Genomic DNA, 21,076 nt, shown 5'->3' with positions numbered 1-21,076 from the left:
ATCCTCATAGATAAGGAAAAAATAAGTTTATGCTTTATAACCTCAGAAGCTGAAAGTTTGAGTCAAAAGTAAATTACTTTCCTGATTTCTCTCCATGCAAGAATATACATTACCTGCTACTCAATTTAAGAATTAGGAGGCCTTTAAAGTAATTACTAAGTGAGCCAACTGGCTGGATTTATTGAATAGCTACCAAGAATATACCTGTTTTGCAGAAAGTTTATCACGTGCATGTTGGAATCAAAATGTCAGTCACATAAATACCAAATACTTCAGGTAGAGCTAAAATGAAAATAGAATATATGTGTCTTCACTCTAATTGTATAAGCATACATTAGGTTTAATAGGGAAAACTAGTTGAATTATATGTCTTCCTGTGGAGAAAATAACCCTCTTCTGCAATTGCTCAGAAAAGTCCAAAATACACACTTCCTTTAGGAAATGCACCTGTAGAACACAAGGTAGGAGCTGAGGTTTTTTCCTCTTGGTAAGCAGTTTATTTCTCTGTTGTCCACCGAGTCTGAAGATTTGAACCATTTAGATAGAGCCCAAAGGAGAAAAATGTGAATTACCAGGTGTGTTGATTAAAATGACCAACAATGAAAAATTGAAGCTAGCCCTTTTCTCTGGGCCTTCTTCTCATTCAAGGTTATGTTACACTAAAATGCAAGCCATGGCTTAGCTGATCTGTGCTGGGACAGAGGTAAGGATTAGGTTGTACTTTTCATCCCCACAACAAGAGAAACCCTTGAGCAGCCTGGTCTGAGGGATGGGGACTGGAGACCTCCTGAGCCTCCTTTCAAACAGTGTTATCCCATGATTGTCTGACATGATGTGATTATAGGAATTTATCTGAAGCATTCTGAGTGATGGCAATGGCATTTGGATGAGAACCAAGAGACACTCCAGTAGTAATTCTTCCTGAGAATGGATTTGTTTTGGGATGCTGCCTATTAGAGGTGACAATAGTTGCTGATGCAAATTTTTGAATTAAGTCCAAAAAAAAGAGTGCTTACTTGGAGAAGTTTACTGATGATATTTTATTGGTATGCTTATTATTACTATGAAATTAGAATAATGTGGGCTCTAACAGGGGGGTGTTTCTGGCAGCAGGAGAGAACAGGCCATTAAATACTGCTTTGTTTCCACAATACATCCTACGCCCTTTCAAAACTTTATCTGTCCCCAGAACACTAAAGACTCTTAAAAAAGTGAATGACTTTTGATTCTGCATTAGTCATATACAAAAGCACTTGAAATTCATGTTTATATTGTTTTGCTTTGGGGAAGTCTCTAAATCTTATTTTGCAAATGAAATCAATCTGGCCCTTGTAAAACAGTTCTTTAAGGCTGGCTGCAGACACAGGTGAGTCCTCTGAGTGGGCTGATTTACAGTCACAGCAGAAGCTGTGTTCCTGGGGAGAGGTTTGAGCTGCATAGTCCCCCCCTCTCCTCTGGAAACATTTTTTTTTTTCAAGAAAGTCTCAATTATGTCACAATACTCTTACTGCTGTGGTTGGAAGGATATTGGAAAAATAACTCTTTTTGCATCAGGTTCCTGCATTCAGGTAATAAGTTTTGCATCCAGAAAGAGTTTCAAGCTATGCCTGAAAAAACCAACCAATAATTGCATTTTGTTATCACCTTTATGGTTGCTGGCATGTTGGTTATTGCTCTGCCTGTCAGTATACAGAATAAAATGAAGCTGTATTTTAGATTTGGTGCCTTATCTTAGGGACTTCTGTACTTTAGAAACTGTTACAGAGGAGTATAAAACTTTAGGCTAAGTTTTATCTGTTTTAGAACAACCATTTTGTACCATTTGTGTAGTTCAGTGTATAGAGACCTCCCCTTTGCCCTGCACCTGGTCAGCACAGTTTTGGTTTTTTAATGGACATATTCATCCAAAGTATAGAAAAACCAAATACGAATGCAAACCAATTAAAAATAAACTCTTGCCTCAGATGATACATTAATTTGCACTCATAATTGGAGTATTCAAAACATTTGCATAATGCCTTCAGGTGGTCCAGGTTGCTGCTCTTATGCTGCAATATATTCCTCTTCCTTTGAGATGTAAGAGTAAATGGTTTGAAGAGGTCAGCCTGGAAAGTGAGACTGTGTGATATAGAGCAGTTTATGTGCCACAAACACAGCAAAAGCACTACTGAAAGGAAGGCAGTGGAGGCTTCACCCCTCCCTCTGAAGCTGAGTGTGCAACCTGCAGAACTGATGGCATTAAGGGAGTCCTTAATGTCCAGCTGTCCAAAGCCTATAAATACATCGTTTCTCTGTCTGCATTTGGAGTCTGCAACATCACTGGACAATTATGGAGGTAATGTGGGTTTATGGCTTCTAGTGAGAGTAAATATTAAACTGTTAAAAACCTTACCATTGCTGAAGAATCCAGCTATCATTCATCAGCCAGCCCACACTGGTGCAAGGGCAAAAGAAGAAATAGGAAATGATCTAGAGAAGTTTTTATGATAATTGGTGATTGGTAGTGTGGGTGTTAAGTGTTTAGACAAACCATGCTGTACTCGAATGCTTTAAAAGTTTGAGCCCTATGTAGAGCCACATTTGGGGTGCCCTGATTTGGCTGGGATACATCACATAAGTATTATGTATAAGTATTAGGAGTATTTAGTCTTTTAATGCTGTACTTTATCTCCTCACCTGTCCCTTTGGTTGAAATAGGCCACTTGTGATTTTTTGTAACAGTACACGTAGATTTCATAGGAAAAATAGAAAACTTTAGTTCAAGAAACTTAAAAGGCTTTTTTTTCTTGCATTAGCAGTGTAGGCAATAAAACATAACAAAATCAGCATTCCTAACTTCAGAAGGTGACCATAAGCAAAGTCTCAGTCATCTGCACAAGGAACAGGAGCTGAAAATTGCAAATTTGAAGAGCAAGTCTTTAGCCATTTATTCAATGTATGTCTCTTTTGAAGTGGTGTGTGTTGTTTCTAATACAACATCAAGAAAATCCAACAATATTTTATGCAGATTGCTTTATTTTATCATTCTGCATTTATGTCACTGCCTTGAGAAAGTATTTTTCATAACCTTGGACAACTCGATGTCATTACACGGTGCTGCTTGGTTTTATTATTTCATATCCAGCTTGCAGTGACTGATTTCCTCTGGATACCAAGCAGAATTCAGTGTAGCAAAACCTCATGCATCATTGCTCCAAAATTACAGAATGGCTGCTGTTAGCCCCACCTGCCTAGAAACTACAGAATTGTGTGCACAATTCTGGTGCACTTGATGTCATTTCAGTTTTCCTTTACAGCTGACATCTGCAATTTATTTCTTCTCTAGCATTTTATTGGTGAATTGGTAAAATATAATATGTATTCATTAATATATGTGCTTGTGTAATTCAAAATTGTTGAACAATTTGTGGGTGAGGAGGTATGTATGCTGGAAATACCTCTTAATTTTCAAGTCACAATGTCCCCAAAACTTTCTTAACTCATTCTAATGTGAGTTTTGAATGCTTCCTACTTTGTCTGTGAATTAATGCATGATTTGGAATTGGAATGAAATAGTTAAGGAAACACTGCTTTCCACTGATTTACTTCTGGTGACTTCTAATTGCAGAATAGGTAACAGGTTTTCATGGGCAGGCCTCACTTTGCCAGAGAATTCCCTTGTAAGAATGGAACAATTATTGTCTGCTCTTTTCTTGATTTGGATTGTGACTTCGGGTACCAAATGACTTCATACTTGTTAAGGTAGTGTTGGGGCCATGGTTTTTTTTGGATTGAGAAAAACAAATATAAGTTATCTGGCCATCTAACCTTTGGCAACTGGTTTAGGCTTAAATCTCTTGCTTATGTCAGCAATCATAGCCCTAAATGTCTATTTACTGAGTGAACTATGAGCAGACAAATCCTGTCTTTACAACAGTGATTTGGACCTGCTGATTCCAGAATTTATCAACCCTTCTCCATCACTGAGCTTGGAGATTACTGTTCCTCAACCTGGTCTCCAGTCAGCCAGACTTGTGCTATGTTTCTGGCAATCAGGATGGGAAAATATGTGAAGATAAGATTGCTGTAGGATGAGCATTAGAGAGCTGCCTCCCTGGTGACTGAAGGAACTTGCACAGTCTCACACTGTTCATTCAGAGGTGCTTAGGTTTTGAAAGGTCTAAAACTCACCAGAGTGGGGTCTGTCTTTGAAGATCTGTCAGAGGAAGCAAAGCTGTTCTGCTTTCAACACAAAAGGCAGTGTATTTAGAGTGACACCTTTGTGGAATGTTATTCGTGGGTTATTAGAACTTCTGCTTCATAAGAAGCTGTTGTTGGGCTTCAATACCTTGTTTGTCTTCCAGCAGACTTTGAAGAGAATGAAATGTTTTATTAAGAAATATTGCCTTTCATTCATTTTAGAGACTGCAAGTGCCTCCAGCTGACTTTGTGTTTGCTTTAGTAAATCTTTTGGGGCTAATGAGCAATTAGATATTAATTTATCATGGTGATGTACTGGGTCACATTGCATGCTACTATTTGACTTTAGCTGAGCAGCCATTCTGCTGAATTGGGTGGGAAAATGGATACATCTGACTGCTTGCTTCTGATGCCTTACAGGCTTTTAAGGTCCTACCTTAAAGGCATCAAGTTTTACCTATAGAGATCCTTATAGCAGAGCACTGCAGTCTGTGTTGGGTACCCTGTACCCTGTGTACAGGGAATGTCTGTGAAGTGTGTGGGAATGACACAAAGCATCTAGATTGCCAGCTGAAGGGTTAAACATGTTTCTGGAATTCTGTCTGCCTGAGAGACACAATTAGAAAGACATTTAGTGTGAAACAAAAGATATTCCTGATTGTAGTGAATATTTTAAATAAACTTGTCTTTTATTTTTTTAAAATATTCAAGTGGAATACAGTCTTACTGAAGGCAATAAACATAGGAAGTTATTCAGATTCCACATGCAATCTCTTCTGGGATAACTTCTTTGACAGGCCTTGAACAATATCCTGTACCATATACAGTTTTTTAAAAACTGTAGACTTCAGTCTGCCCTCCTGCTTCCATTGTTTCTTTTTTAACACTGGGCCCAGAGGGAACATTTGAAATGCTTTGATTTTACGTGTGAATAATTTGATAAATGGCTATTTTGTGTGGAAAAACAGTGAAGAATAATGGACTCTAGGCAGAATCACTGAAATGCTTCTGAACCATGATGCTACTTCAATATGTGAATATAAAAAGTTGAGAAACCTTATTTTTCAGTTATCCTTTTTCTTTTAAAACTATGCTTGTGTTCTTCTGATGGCTTAAGTCCACTCTGGAACCCCTGTTTTGTTTGGTTTTTTTACAATTGTGGGTTTAGGATTTCTGATTTGATATGGAATAGATTAGTTAAGTTTTGTAAGAATTAAGAGGAAGGAGGGAAAAAATAGCAGATTGTCTGTCATTCTTAATATGAATGGGACTTGATTTCAACATCCTTACAGTTCTGATAAGAATACTTGCATCCAGAGTTGTTCACTGGGCAATTTGGTATTTTGTTTTTCAGAAAGAAATTGTAGCTCTTCTACCAAATCACATAGAAAAGAATATAATGAATTTTTACTGTATTTTTTGTAGGATATTAAAGGAATTAAAAAAAAAAATATCAATTTTTCCATTGCAGAATACCTGCCAAATTTATTGTACGAGTTCTATATTTATATTTTAAGAGTACAGTTTTTACCTTGAGCATGTTCTTTGCCCTTTGTGAGAGACAGCAAAGCAAGAATGGGATTTTGGAAGACCACGTACATTCATGCTTAATTCTATGAAAAGCCTGATCAGTTGTGGCAGCCTAGAGATTCCCCAGCACTTCAGATGTTTAATACACGAGCAGATGTTTTCTTGTGTACTTTATACCAAAACCAAGCCTTCAGATCAATGATGTCTTGTCATGTGATGTGGTGTTACATTCATTTGATGGAATGGGCCACACAATTCTTTATTTTTCAATGTGATCCATCATTTCATATGAAAATTTATCAGATTTGGGTAATATGAGTGACTGGGTATGTACACATCTTGTAGAGTTGCAGTTCTGTCATGTTAATGGAAATGGGAAGGACTTGTGATACGGATCATGCCCTAGAGGGATCTTCTCACTTTTGTACCATCCCCTGTCCAGGCTTCTATTTTCATACCTACTAAGGTTAAAGGGGCTCTTCTTCACCTGTGCTACCACTGTTTGCAGCTTCACACAGATTCCCAGTTTTTACAAAAGTGGGTGGATGCCTGTGTGATATGATAGGGACTTTCTCCAGGTGGGCTCCTCTGAGCTAATCTGTCAGTGGATACGCTGCCTTCAACCTCAACCTTTATGGTGAGATGAGGCTGATTAATTAAACTTTTTTGTGTAAACTCACAGAACTAACACCTGAGACCTGGAGGCTAATATGGGGCTGAAACTAGCCTGTTCTTATGTAAATGAATGACATTCAGACACTGAGCATTTTCTCAAAGGCTGGGTTCTTGAAAGGCAAAGCCTTGTAGGCCCCATTAGTTATTAACATATTTTCTACTACAAATCATATATGGTGTCTCTATGGACACCAGATACTCTGTACTGGTATGGGTAAGAAGTTGTCATATAATAGCTATTGTAATAGCTGTCATAATTCTGCTAAGCTGCCCAAATCCAACATGCTGAACAGGCCACAAAGCCTGAAAATTACTTAAATCAGAGCTTCTAGACATCATTATTCTAAATTTGGTCATATATCCATTGTCATTTTGTTTCCTACTTCTGAACAAAATGTATCACTCAGCTTTCAAAATTGTTAGTGGAAACAGCATGTATAAAATTGTCTATTAATTTTGTGATGAGTTACATATCAAAGTTGTGTCTCTTCCCTGGTATCTTGTCCCACTGTATTGCAGAAGCTGTCTTTTTGGCCAGGTGCAGTATTTGGAACATAAGCCAGTGGATCAGGTCGGATCAAGTATCTATAAAGAAAAAATAAAACTTTTAAATAAGACTTGGCACAAGCAAGGATAGATGAAGTGCATACAGCTGAAATGTTGAAAAGAACAGTCTGGTTCCTGTTGGGTCCCATGGTCAACACCAATCACTGGAGATGCTAATAACAAAGCTTTTCTTACTTTGCCCAGACACCATCTGTATGTACTAGATACAGCTAAACAATAATTTTGACTGGCAGCTCCTTTGCCAGTATTTCTTTATGCATCTCCTTCATTCATTATGCCTTAAAGAGGGACAAGTAGTCAAAAATAACTTCATGAGAAAAAAAATGGGTAATTCTTTTCATTGTGCTCAATAAATAAAAAGCCTGATGTTAATAATGGTGGTGTAGGATGAAAGTCTGGAGGTGGACCTGTATTCAAAGAACTTGTAGTAGATCTGAAAACTTGAGAAAAAAGGCTTCCTTAAATATTGAGTTTGAATATAAATTTGAGAGGTTTAAAATAACTGCTCTTAGAATAAAGATGAAAGAGCTTCCCATTAATTTGTAAGTGCAAATTCAGCACTGCTTTGTCACCTGTCTCAAGTGACAAACTCTCTGATCTGAAGCAGCTTTTGGGACTGATGCAGGAGCAGCTTTGTGCTGCTGCAGAACCAATGCATCAGTGTTCTGAACTGTCATTGCTTTCCAGGACCACTGTGTTCCTAAGGACAGAAACCAGATTACTGATCTTTCTGTTAAGTCTGGGTAGCTAAATTATAATCAAGAATTTAATGAGAAGCTTAATTCTTTAAAGCTATTAAGCTGTAAATCTGGTGAGATTTTTTTTTAAATATATATCAGAGGAAGATGAGAGAATATGGAGGTAAGAGAATCACCAGTATACATGTTGTATATTTATATGTATATTTTGTATACATACATATATGCGTATAATTAGGTGTCTATTTAAATAGAAGTCTCCATATTTTTATTTCTTGCCTGTGCATGGGAAAATTTGGGGTTCTTTTCCAACAGAGGTGATAAATTAAGGCAGAAAGTATAAACAAGAAATTTTGCAGGTCTTGAGATTTTTTTTTTTTTTTTTTTTTTTGGTATTTTAACTTACACTATATCATTCAGCTCTAATCTTGTATCTGGAGAAGGATTGATCAGGATGTAAGAAAGAGTGTTCTGATGATCATTCATTTCATCTAAAGGACAAAAAAAACAACCATACAAATTAATTATATTTAAAATAATTATTAAAAGTATGATTTCTGACAAACTAATCTGATAGAAGAACAGCTTTGGTTCATAAAGCTGTCAAAAAGTATGAGATTTCAAAGTGATTTCAGATAAGTTTCTTTTCAATTGTTATCTGATACAGCATCCTTTGGTTATCAGCTGTCAAAATATCCTGCTTTCTTTCTGAATGTTCTAAAAATGTTCTTTTGCACTTTTTTCAGTCATAACAATTATGAATGCAACCCAGTTTAAATTATCAATCTGCATGTGGCTTATGCTAGTGTTTGGGAAGTAGGGACTTCCACTGTCAGCTGGTATTGAGTTCAAGTGATAACATTAAATGCAGATATATGGCATTCTCATCTGTTTCCAGAATTGGACAGTATAAACCTTTCCCCCCATCCCATTCCTTATTTATAGAATAAGCATTTTCCTTTATCACCTGGGTTGTAATGTAAATGCTGTATAAAGGGAAATAAGTATTTGTGTCCTGAATTTTCAACTGTTCTTCAAGTATATTGCAAATAAAGACTGCATTTTTTTTTTTTAAATTTTTTTAGGTTTTTGCCTAGTTGATTCTTGCCTTGCAGTTGTCATTGCAGTATCTTTCAAATAGCTTTCTCTTGGTACACTTCTGAAGTGCAACAGTGAGAGTTTTAATTTGACTAAAAAGGAGAGGCACTTTTTATATATTAATTTCTCTCTTCAGCATTTTGGGGAAAAATATCTGAAAGAGAACTACTTCATTCCAGTTTCAATGTAATTCCTAAAGCTTTTGTTAATGAAGTAGTCTTGATAGACCATTCTTGACAGGCAGTCTGTATGCTTCGAAATATACAAAAGGTTGAAAATTACCACAGTGGGTATTTTCTAGTATGTGTAATTTTTGCTTGTATCACATATTTGCACTATCATAAGTACCTCTGTCTAGAAAACAGCTACATAACCTCCACAAAACAAAACCACTGCTGTAAACCTAATACGTTGTGTGTAAAAATAAGTTCACCTTGCATAATAGTAACGCTTTGATTATTAAAGTGTCATGGTAATCATACCATATCCTGCTGGAGAAAGGCCCAGGTGCTTCATTCTGTTTTTCACAAGTTCAGCAAGCTCCTGTCTTTCAGACCTCCTGTAAAGGTTCATTCTCTGCTGGTTTATCTTCTCAGCTGTTCTGCCAGAGTGCCGGGGTGCCCTTCTGCTGAGGCGCCGTGCCCACTGCATGCTTTTCCGCCGTAACAAGGGGTGATCCGAGCGGTCGCTCGACGTCGAGTTCCGGTGGTTACTGCGATAGCTGATTTGTTCTTTGGTGTCCTTAGTGTCTTCCCAGTCTTCTACACTGATAGAGATTTGAGACTTGAAAAGAAAATAGCAAGAGGGATTAAGGGCTTTAAAAAAGGGGAGCAAATTAAAATGTTCTCTCGTTTGCAACGGTGCGGTAGAACGTGTATTGTGCTTGCGACGGAGCGGAGGGGATTCAGCAGTTTGCACTCAGCAAGAGTTCCTGAACTGGGCAACTTTTATGAGACTTTGACATTTTTTTGTAAAAAGCTCGTTTTTTATATATAAATACATTTCTCGAGTGCAAAAAGAGCACTGGAACAAATTGCCCAGAGAGGTTGTGGAGTCTCCACCCCTGGAGACTTTCAAAACCCACCTGGACATGTTCCTGTGTAATCTGCTCTGGGGATCCTGCTCTAGCAGGGGGGTTGGATTAGGTGATCTCAGGAGATCAGAGGTTCCTTCCAGCCCCTGACATTGTGTTACTCTGTGAAAAGCACTTAGGTGTTATGTGGTGCCTGTTTCCCTTTCGATTCTGAGAACAACTCTACCCTTCAGATACTGCCTTTCTTGAATTTAGGAATCTGTTCTGAATAACTTACCCACTTTTTTCCAAGTCTGCATATTTCTAGAAATTTAAGTTCTGCAACTGCTTTTTAGATGTATGTTGTGGATTTTTGGTAATATTTTAACTTTGGCTGCACTGTTTTGTGTACTTTTTTAAAAAACGTAGAACATGGCTGTTACCTGTGTCTCAAATTCCCAGGTATTTTTGACCTTTCAGCACATAATATGTGGAATGCTTCTGTATCAAAATAAGGACAGTTATAGTTGCAGCCCTAAAACACTGTGATGTTTCCTTTCACTCATGTAGTGAAAAAACAACAAACAAAGCAGACCTAAGGACCAAAATATGTCCCTCTGATGCCATGTTTTTTCTGCATGCCTGTTTTTTTCTCCAGAAACTGTTTTTGGATGGTGTAGAGGTAAATTTATTCATAGTAGTTTGCATAAGACTATGTTTTGGATTTCTGATGGAAATGGTGTTGATAACACGGGGATGTTTCAGTTCTTGCTGAGCAGCACTTACACACTGTCAAGGCCTTTTCTGCTCCTCAGTGACCTCCCAGGGAATGGGCTGGGGGTGCACAAGAAGTTGGGAAGGGACATAGCCAGGACAGCTGCCCCCCACTACCCAAAGGGATACCCCGTGCCAAATGGCACTGTGTACAGCAATAAAAGCTGAGGAAGGTGAAGGAATGGGGGGAATTTGCAGAGTTATGACATTTGTTGTCCCAAATATGGGTGACAGAGCCCTGCTTTCCTCGAAATGGCTCAACACCTGCTTGACAAGGGGAAGTAGTGAGAGAATTCCTTAGTTTTGCCTTGCTTACCTGTTAAACTGTCTCTATCTCAAGCCCCAAATTGTCTCACCCTTGCCCTTCCAATTGTCTCCCCATCTACTTGGGGGGGCAGAGAGCAAGCAGCAGTGTGGGGCTTACTGCCTACTGGGCTGAAACCATGAATCCCAGAAAGAGGCAGACTGTCCAAATACTTACCTGTGAAGCCATTTCTCGTGACTGACACAGAGAGAGGAAAAGAAACAAAAGACAATTTAAACAGGAGTGATCCTACAGAAACAAACATGGGCTGTTTGACAACATCAGCAAATTAGCTACACAGGTAATAAAGAAGACTTCTTATGTATTTGTTTTTAATAAGGTGGTAATGGTTTTGAGTCATAGGTGTTGAGAGGAAGGCTAGACTTTCTTGTTATCTGTAACTAGATCATTGAAAACTTATATAATTCAGAGGAATAATATTTATCTGTTAGATTGAAGTGAGGGATTCTCATTTCCATAGTATAAAAAGGGACTGTCAAAGGAGAAATACATATAGAAATGTTAGCATATTTTGTTCTCCTGACTCATGTTAAGCATTAACTGACAGCTTCTTCCAGGTGTGTGCAATACAAATACAAATTTGTCATTTTCAACTCAAATATATATGCACTGGAGGCTCAGTGAGTAAGGAACTTGTGGTTAACAAGTTCATAATTCCTTAGAAAAACAGCAATTTACACTTCTCTAACCTCTGTTTTAAAGATCTAATCCAAGAATATTTTCAAGTATGGCTCTTGTTAAGATGAATTTATGAATGAAATTACTCAAAATTAATTTAACTTCAAACTGTGGAAGTTTGTAGAAAAGATGAGAGTTATTTTTCTGGTTACCCCTCCCCTGCACAGATGCAGTTTGCCTGTCAGCCTGTATGCTAGAAAGCTTGTGAAAATGCAGAGAGGAACAAAACAGGCAGCCAGGGTTCACTCCTCAACCATATGTTGTGTGCTCACTTCTTGATTCTCTTGTTTGGACCTGAACCTAAATAGCCAGCTGTGAATGTGAGACTAAAGCATTGCCATTAATTTTATCTTACTTATCTTAATTTAAGGAATTCTTAAAATCTTGAATGTCTTGTGTTGTTTAAAGCTAATGCTGACATTTTTTCATATTAGCAGTGATACTGCCTCTATTCTTCTCCAAGGAATAATTTTGATAGATTATATTAATTCTACCACATTTAAGGAAAATCAGCTGACATAACTGCAATGGTACAGTCCACTTGGCTATGCTGTAAAAGTTACCCATATAAGTAGTCCACAAAGAGAGCCACTAGAGAACTTGGTGGAATGCTCTGCAGCTTTGTATAACTCCTATTTTAAAATTTAACTGAAAGATTCTACTTCTTTCAAGATAAATCTTGCAGTTAAGCATTACATGGCTTGGTGTCTTATAGCATTTTGCCAGAATGGAAGAGAAAATATAAATGCTCTGTCTTGGAAATCAGTAACCTATGTCTGAGTAGTTCAGAAGGATGTTGTTCACTGCTGTATTTTTGAGCTGTATTTCAGCCATGTTTTAATGAGATAGAAGTATTAATGTTCACATAAACAAAAGGCCTATACATGACAGAAAAAAAAGCTGTACCAACAAAATGTATGCTAAATAGTCAGGAAACAGTGTTTTTGTCATTTTATATATATATAGGGAGAAATTTATACATCTATGTGGCAGACACATAAAAAGAATTTTTCTAATTTTATACATATATATATGTATAGGGAGAAATGTATACATTTATATGGCAGACACATAAATACATATATACAGAAAACTGGTACTGTTTGGCAGCCAACTCTTGTAGCCTGTCCTAGTCCTATCTGTGCTGAGCTGCCCCTTGTTTTCAATCAGTCAGCTTTCTGTAGGCAGGCACAGGACTTACAGTCAGCAGGGAACTGGCTCTGGGTATTCAGGGCTGCACGGGAGCCCTGAGTTTATGTGACCAGATACATGTCAAGAGATGGAGACCTTCAGGGGGTTATTGGGGTTCTGTGCATTTGTAGATATGGCATTCACAAATAGTCTTTAAGTGGTTTCCAGTCTACTGAGGACCAAAGAATCTTCTATGCTCTGTAATCAAATCCAAAGTACATACCTCAGATGTTGTAAGCTTTTGGGATTCTGTTCTATAGACTCCGATTGGAATGTCTCCTGTAGAAGAACAAAGTTTCTGATATAGTCTGGCATATGTTCTGATCCATAGATCCTCTTCTGTGATTTTCATCTGAGCAAGTAATAATAGGAAGGAGTACTTTTAATTCTTGAGGGCTTATCACTTGTTCAATGTACTACTCTTGAAAATTTTTAAAAACTAAATGCTAGCTGGTAACAATCATATTGTAGTATTGCACCTTTCCTCCACAACTAATCTGGAACATCTATGAGTTTGTAGGCACTGTTTCTTTTGTTCTCTCCCTGTCTGGGAGACACTGCAGTGCAAATTGTTGTCTTATGAAATTACTTCTTGTTTTTAAATTACTGAAAATTTGTATGTATTTGTATGTATTTGTAGGTATTCATCCACTGTTCATATATGACTCAGATATAAAAACAATAACACAGTATTGGCAGCAGGAAGAATCTGGTGACGGACGGACTAAAGAATGAAAGAATATTTATTTTGAATGCTGCCAGATAACTTTGCTAAGCTGAACAGGATGAATGCAGCCTGAATATTTGAGAAGAGAGACAGGGCAAACAAACACACTGAGCATAAATAGCAGGAGAAAGTCTCGAACTGTTTCATTACTATTACACAAGCTCTATTTCAAGATAAGTGAGCCCCTTCTCACAGATTCTGTTGTCTTGCACTCAGTGTAAGAAAGGTGTGCTTTATGAATGTATTGTGTTCCTTGGGGGCTGGGGGAGTTGGGTTTTGCTATGGAAATAACTAAAATTGGTTATGTTTTCTCTTTAACTTTTTTGTCTTCTCCCCTGTTGAAAAAGGAAACAGATGGCTTCCTTGGACTTTTAAAAAAAGAAAGTGCTGTATACAGAAAGTAGAGGTATTTACAGACAGTACAGAACCTTCTCTGGTACTCTGCAGTAAAGTATTTTTTTAAAAATAACTTACAGAACAAAGAAACCCAGATCCTGGTGTGGTATCAAGTCCCAGCAGAAGTCTTGTAATAGAAATCATATAATCTTTCACAAATGACTGCAAGATTTTTAACAGGAAATAAGGAAAAGAAAGAAAAGCTTTAATGAGCAGATGAGCAGGTAAACACTAACCTATTGTGTGAATTTCAAAGAAATATAAATCTGTGTTTATAGTCATGTCTTTATCTTTCAAGCATCTTAATCACTGTGGAAATAATCACTGTGAAGAAATGCTTTCTTCACGTTAAATCTATTTACATAAAAAGTTTCCTTACTTGGTTCTGCATAGGTGTGCAATGTATGTACAGGATTCAAAGATACCCACTAACAGATGTGAAAGTGAAGATGAATGTAGATGGGTGATCAGTGGAGCTAAGGTGTTAGCCTCATCATGTGTGAAATTATAATCATGAACTCTTCTGTACAAAAGAAATGCTGTTGTATGTTAGATGTGTCTTAGGGTACTGTGAGTAGTGGGCAATACTAAGGTGAGGCTGCTATTTTAATTCAATTTAATTTATTTTTCTTCACCGATCCATCTTATTTTTTAAGGGTTCATGTGCCTTATATCCTCGTACTGGGAACAGACATTAGATCAGCAGAAAGCACAAATATTTCTCCTCCTGAGAGTTAGGCTGTTGCAATCAGGGGTTCACATGGGTGCTATGCTAACAGGGGTAGGACTGTTGATTCCCACCTCTTCTTAGGTGTAGCAGAGCAGCACTCAAGGCAGGCTGCAGTCCTTGTTGGAACACAACTTTGGCTTAATGCAGATATGGAGCTAGCACATAGGTTTTAATAAAGAAATAACTTACAAAAGTGTTATATAAAACCTTTCTAGTTAGAGCGTCTGGATTTGTTTAAACTCAGAAGCCAGACAGATTTAATTTGATAGAGAGGCATACAACTATTTTACTCTTCCAATTGTGATAGGGTACATGGCAGTAGCATCTTCTTGAACCAAATTTTTGTAACCTTATTTGGTTTTTTTGTTGCATCTTTTATGCTATGGAACTACCATTAGAACACTAAGTGTATTCACAAGGATTTGCTAGACCAAGTTTTCATTTTTCAGTCAGTGTCATAAAGATAATGCAAAGTTTTTTCTTTAGGACATCAAAGAAGGAATGAGTGGAACTAGAGTGAGAGTGAGTGTATGGGATTTTCTTAACACTTTACAGTGAATGGTTTTACTCTGTCAAGTCATAGCATGATTGATATTTCCAGGAGCAAATATAAAATATTGATGGTAGGAGTTGCTGATGGTGACAGTCCTATTCATACATAGGAGTCTAAATCTACTTTTTTAAAAAAATAAATTTCCATATGTGATATTGATGTCCTGGAACATGATTTAAAAAAAACTTTATAGGCAAATAGATTTATTTCTAAAATATCTAGCATTTGATGAAATGGTTTTACATCTGTTGGCTTCTGCTTTGGTACCATGTACCACATACATGACTCTTTCATGTTAATGACTTATCTCAAAAAGCTTAGCTCCAGGAATTTTTCTATTTACCTTGAATTTGCCTTTAAGGATTTGAATCCTTAAATCCTTGAATTTGCCATTGAATTTGCCTTCCTCCAAATAGGAGGAAGACTTGAGATGAAAGAACACCTTTCATACACCAGGTTACCAAATATACTAATTTCTCTGAAAAAACACTTAGTACCTGAATACAAAAGCATCCATGGGCTACCTATAGGTATAGGCAAAGCATGGAGGTGTTCAGGTGAGCAGACTTCATGGGCCATGGTGGTGGCTACTAAAGTCTGCATAGCTAGATCCTTGTAGGATAGTGCTGGGAGCTGCTGCTTGGCCAGCTCAGTTTATGAGGAGCTGAGGAGTGAGGGCAATATTCTCTTTTTCCACCCTGAAACCAGCAACTGCTACCTCTCATTTGGCCTGATCCTTACTATCTGATGTATTGCTTTTTCAGCAGAGGTTGTTGGCCTTCCCCCATCTCCACTGTCATCACTTGGTTTTGCATGAAGAGCTGCATCCTGGATTCTTGGGCAAAAAGATTCAGTGTTGCCTTTTCTTGCCTCACTGTCTCTTTGTAATCACAGCATATTATTTCTTTTTAGGGCCAGAGTATAGGGCTAGGTTACTGTAAGATATGTGTAGTCCTCCAAAGGTCTGACTGACAGGAGTAAAAAGGACAGGACACAATAAAGCAATTGAGACCTCTATCAGCAAACACTGAGGACTGATAAACTACTCATAAAAGTAATACTATTGATTTCTGTGGTTAGAGGAACTACTTTGTAGGAATGGGCAGAAGCTTTTTGTTGCAGTGTACAAGTGTTATCAGTCTGTATAATCTGTATTTTATGTAGGGCTTATCAAAACTGTCCCACTTACTGGGTTCTGGAGAGGTTCACAAACAGCATTACATTGTTCAACAACAGCATTCAGGCAAAGACAGGAGGATTTTTGGTTGTTCCTGGTACAGACATGCACAGTAATGGCTGAGATGTATGAAAACAGGGTCATCTGGCATAAGTACAATAAAACAGGTGGTAACAATGCAGATCTGTGTTATGTCACCTTCACAGGATGTTGATAGTACCTGATAAAGCAGCGTATCCAACATACTGATGCTGAAAACCCTGCCAGCAGCAAAGGGCAGTCGGAACATAAATGCCAGATTAGATCCCTTCTCACGCTCCTTCTGTTAAGGCATTAAAAAACAGAAAATAGAGATAACAAGGGTAAAGGCCCTTTACTCTGAATATGGTTTCTTTCTACAAATGCAACGCATCTTTGCTCAGTACTTAGTTTTTGGGTTGAAAGATTTTGTTTAATGCATATGTTGTTTCAATAACCATGTCTCAAAATGTGTGGGCACATTCTTCCACATCATTCTTAAGATGATTTAGAGATTTTAACCATGCTTAGAACAAAGCTCATCTTATTCCTATTCCAATTTCTTGGTGCTGACAGTGGACTCATTCAGGTCCAGAAAATCTACCAGGAACAGGAATGTGACACATGAACAGAATCTGATGCAAAAGGGAAGAAATGGTATTTCAGTGCAAATGAATATGTGAGATGAGTTCAGATATGGAGTGGGATAGAAAATTCTTGCTCTGTTGCTTCTGGGGAAGGGATGCAGAAAACCGTAACTATAATTATGTCTTTTTCTTCTCACATCTCACTTGCAGAGGAATCACACCACAGTGTGCTTCCAATTCCTGCTGTTATCAGAAAGCAAAAACACAGATTGGAAGTGATTTGTTACATAAAATAGAGGAAATATCAAGCTTTCAGATCACAGGTGCCATGAAGAGTAAGATGTGTTCTCAAAGTACAGAGATGTTTCACATCTTGGAATTGGCACACTTACATCCACTACATGTGTGCAACACTACCTTCTGGGGACTGACTGGCTGGCATGCAGCTTGGCAGAGAAGACCCCAAGAGTACTGGCAGACACCAAGTTGAATATTAACAACTAATGTGCTTTTGTGGCCATCCCAGGTAGATTTCTGCTCACCTAACAAATATGTGCTTATCACTGTGCAAGACACAAATTCACATTATTGGTTTGATTAAAAGATATAAGAGTTTGCACATATTTTAAAATGACCACTTCAAAGTTTAGAATAACACCTGACCTACAATATTTGGAAAACAAACACATTTTTTAAAATTATAGAAATCTAAAGTGTCAGTCTTATTCAAGAATCATAGATTGGTTTGGGCTGGAATGGACCTTGAAGATCATGCAGTTCCATCCAAAACATTCGAAACCCTTCTAAACCTTTTCTTTCTAGAAAGACAGGGAGTGGGTGAGTGGTTAGCTTTTTTTTTTTTATATTATTTTATTTAAACTAAGACTAATGGAGAACATAATTTTTATGCTTAGACCATGGGTATTTAGTTTTTCCTTTTCCCTGCTGTGGAAGAACCATCATTTTGTTTGCTGTTCACATTTATTATTATTATTATTCACATTGTTATTATCTCTAAAATGAGAAAAGTTGCATTGCTACAGCAGATGGACTTCTGAATTGTGGATCTCTCTTCTGGAGCCCATTAGGTTGAAAAGTCACTTTTGCATGTGTTTCAGTGTTACATGAGGGCAGCTTAGTCTTTCTGAAAATGAGGTGCTGGATGCAGAAAGAACAATCAATTGTACGTTTAACTGTATTAGATAATTCTGCTCAAGTTTTTAATTGCTTTTGCATGAGGGAGTTCTGAAACATCAAATGAACCACAGCACCACCTGTGAAATGCTCTCTGCAAATGTTAAGATGAAAAGAGTGGGAAATACCAACATCTGGCAGCTTTGACAACAAGGAAGACAGTGTTCTTTCTTTATAACTTATCTACCTCTATTTCAGCATTCCACAGCTTGGATAGGAAGTTAATTAACTCTTCAGCTTCCAACCTCTATTCACAACTTTACATTTGCACAAATGATTAATATAAGCTATAATATTTCTAATGATTTCCAGAACATTTGCTGGAAAAACAAAGATGCCTACGGAAAGCAAGAAAGAGAGCTGAGATAAAAATCCTGGTGTCATTTCATTGAAGTAGAGATGTTACAGCCCACAGAGTATTCCAGCAGAAACTGCAGACACCAAGTACTGGGAAAGCTGTCACTGTTCTTACTTTCTCTTATCACTAACCTGTATAGATTAAGGGAATGTGTTAAAAAAATGCTGTCAGTTAGAGTTCACCAAGGAACTAAGGTTGGAAAATAGTCTTGAAGGCACCATCCAGCTCTTGGCACTGATTGCCCCAAATAAGCTGGCAATGAATGATTCCAGCCAGTGCCAGGTTACTCTTCCTGAGCTTACCCTTGAGGAAGATGGGCTAAAATGGAGGAATCACAGCTCCAAACCTTAATGGATACAGGGAGTGCCATAATCCAAATGAAGATGTTACCCCAATGCAAACTGCCCCTCTCTTTGTTTAACAGCTTTCTAGTTCTTAGCTTTCTCAACTAATTTCCTCACAGTTCTCCATTTTATATGCTTATTTTGTTCTATTTCAGGTGCAGGTCATCAAATTATAAAAGATCCATTACTTATTTACATCTTGTGGGTAAAATGTAAGCATAATAGTTAACTACATAAAAGATTGACTTCTAATACTCATCAAGACAGGCTCAGTTTTTGCAGAATGATTCCTGTGTAAGATACTGGGAGCTGGCTTGTGAATGTAACTTGGTAAGAAAAGGCTGTTTTACATTAAATACATTATAAATCAACTATGTGAACATTATTCAGTAAATAGTGAAATATCTGAAATTCAATGTGGTATCTGAAATCTCCCAAATCTTGGAAATTTGCAGTTAGGAAATAAAAATTTTGTATAACATGATTCTAGCATGAATTCAAATTTGCTATGACATGGCAGATATCTGAGGTACAGAGATCAGGAGGCTACAAGAGAGAACCTAGGAATTCTATTTAGACTGATAGCAAGGGGAAAAAGAGATGAAAGAATGAAAGATTCCTGGTTTTGTGAATGTATTCAAATGGCCTGAAAGATTGTGGAGGTGATATTGTAAGTTTTGAGGAATGCAGTGATAGGTAGGTGAGATCACCAATCAAGATCTATGAAAAAGAGTATTGTCCTTGAATTTACTAAGTTAAACAGATGCCCTATTTTAGTTTGTATGCTCCATGTAAAGTTTAAGCAGTAGTATTTTGGACAGGCAAATTAAGTTAAACTTATTTCCACACAGTTTCCCCATTCCACAGCTTGAGAACACCAACACGAATGTATAGAATATGATGTTTTTATTTAGTATTTAAATAGTTTACTACCCTTGGTCACAAGGACTGCCCTTTGACAGTGAACAATTGTTGTTCTTAATCTATCAGTATAAAATACTTTCAGTGTTTTCACTTGGTTTGGAGGCGTTGTTACAAAATCAGAAAAAGTTTTAAAATCCATAAAATTTAAATTGAGGGCAGGAGAGGCAAATCTTACCTTTTCTAATTTGGACAGAGCAAGAGAATAGCAGTCTTTGGCTCTGAACTGCATGAACCTCATATTAGCTGGGTGAGTAAGTTCTGTGATAATGCTTAGGCTTGAAAACAACCTGTATTTTAAAAGAATGTAAGAGTTATACTCCTAGGCAGAACAATTCTGTAAATGTAAGGCTCTATGTAATGCAATTATTAGTTTATGGAAATTGGGGGATAATGTCAGAACTGGTAACCTAGGCCAAGCAGAGCTGTAGCTGACATCTTTTCAGACCTTTACAGTGCTTAGTGAGGTCAGATGATCTGAGTCAGTCAGACCACTGAGGCTTAGGTGGGTCTGTATCTTCTGGATGACTTCACTTGCTGATACTTAAGTAGAATCTTCTTCATTGGTGTAACATCTTTGAGATGAGCACATATTAGTAAAACTCCAGGGGTTTAAAATCCTTTTTTAAGACCACTTTCTGTTAACTCCAGTCGTGTTTAGCCTCTTCTTCACTAGTTTCTGCTCTTAGTAGCTACTATTATGTAACAAAAAGCATATTTTAAATGTATTTTTTAAGTTTGTTTACAGAACTATTTGCCTTTGTGCAATGAATATAGTTTATGCTGTAGAACAGGTAACTATTACTACCTTATGCCTCTTCCTAAAGCTCACTTATTCCTGCAACTTTTACATAATGTAAAAATGCTGTGAAAATATTGCATGTGTTCTAGGGAAGAAAATTAGAAAAAAAGATACAATACACTACTTCTGAAAGTTTACAAAGTTTTTTGAAAAAGCTTTGTGAAGTCCTAAACCTACATATTTAATTCTGATTTCTTTTGATATTTGTAAAAAGTACCATGCAGTCTTAAAACTATACTGAACCAGACACATAGTTCATACATGAGTTACAGCTGCCATCTAGTTGTGAGTATTGTGCAAGGCAACTGAATGATTTTATAGTAAGTTCCAGTTGGATACTTAAGGCATGTAGTTTATTACTAGAATTTTGTTTATTTAGTATTTTAAAAAATAGAATACAGCTATGGGAAAAATCAGCTAGTACTCTAAGTTTTTTTTTTTAATTATTCAACTCATTTTTCTTTTTATGTTTGGGGATAAAATGTATTTCTGCAAAAACTGGGATACGTGTAAACACCTCAGATGCACTAGCACAATATGGT

The 21,076-nt window shown here is 37.1% G+C and overlaps 1 protein-coding gene across 8 annotated transcripts in view; it reads right to left on the bottom strand.

Annotated features, from left to right (window-relative positions):
* Window positions 1-2,997: 2,997 nt before the first annotated feature.
* Window positions 2,998-21,076, bottom strand: part of KCNT2 (potassium sodium-activated channel subfamily T member 2) — a 124,849-nt gene continuing 106,770 nt past the window's right edge. For 4 of the 8 annotated variants that reach the window (XM_071751060.1, XM_071751062.1, XM_071751063.1 and 1 more), the window contains 8 exons: window positions 19,911-20,022; window positions 16,531-16,632; window positions 13,929-14,012; window positions 12,951-13,079; window positions 11,015-11,035; window positions 9,230-9,530; window positions 8,056-8,140; window positions 2,998-6,969 (listed from right to left, as the gene is read on the bottom strand). In XM_071751060.1, coding sequence (XP_071607161.1) covers window positions 6,858-6,969; window positions 8,056-8,140; window positions 9,230-9,530; window positions 11,015-11,035; window positions 12,951-13,079; window positions 13,929-14,012; window positions 16,531-16,632; window positions 19,911-20,022 — 946 coding nt within the window. In that variant the 3' untranslated portion in view covers window positions 2,998-6,857. The remainder of the gene's footprint in view (window positions 6,970-8,055; window positions 8,141-9,229; window positions 9,531-11,014; window positions 11,036-12,950; window positions 13,080-13,928; window positions 14,013-16,530; window positions 16,633-19,910; window positions 20,023-21,076) is intronic. The other 4 variants (XM_071751061.1, XM_071751065.1, XM_071751066.1 and 1 more) reach the window with 3 other exon arrangements.

Source organism: Heliangelus exortis, chromosome 8 (assembly GCF_036169615.1).
Source record: "Heliangelus exortis chromosome 8, bHelExo1.hap1, whole genome shotgun sequence".
Lineage (NCBI taxonomy): Eukaryota > Metazoa > Chordata > Aves > Apodiformes > Trochilidae > Heliangelus > Heliangelus exortis.
Note: the sequence above shows the minus strand (reverse complement) of the source record. Positions and strands in the feature narration are given on the sequence as shown.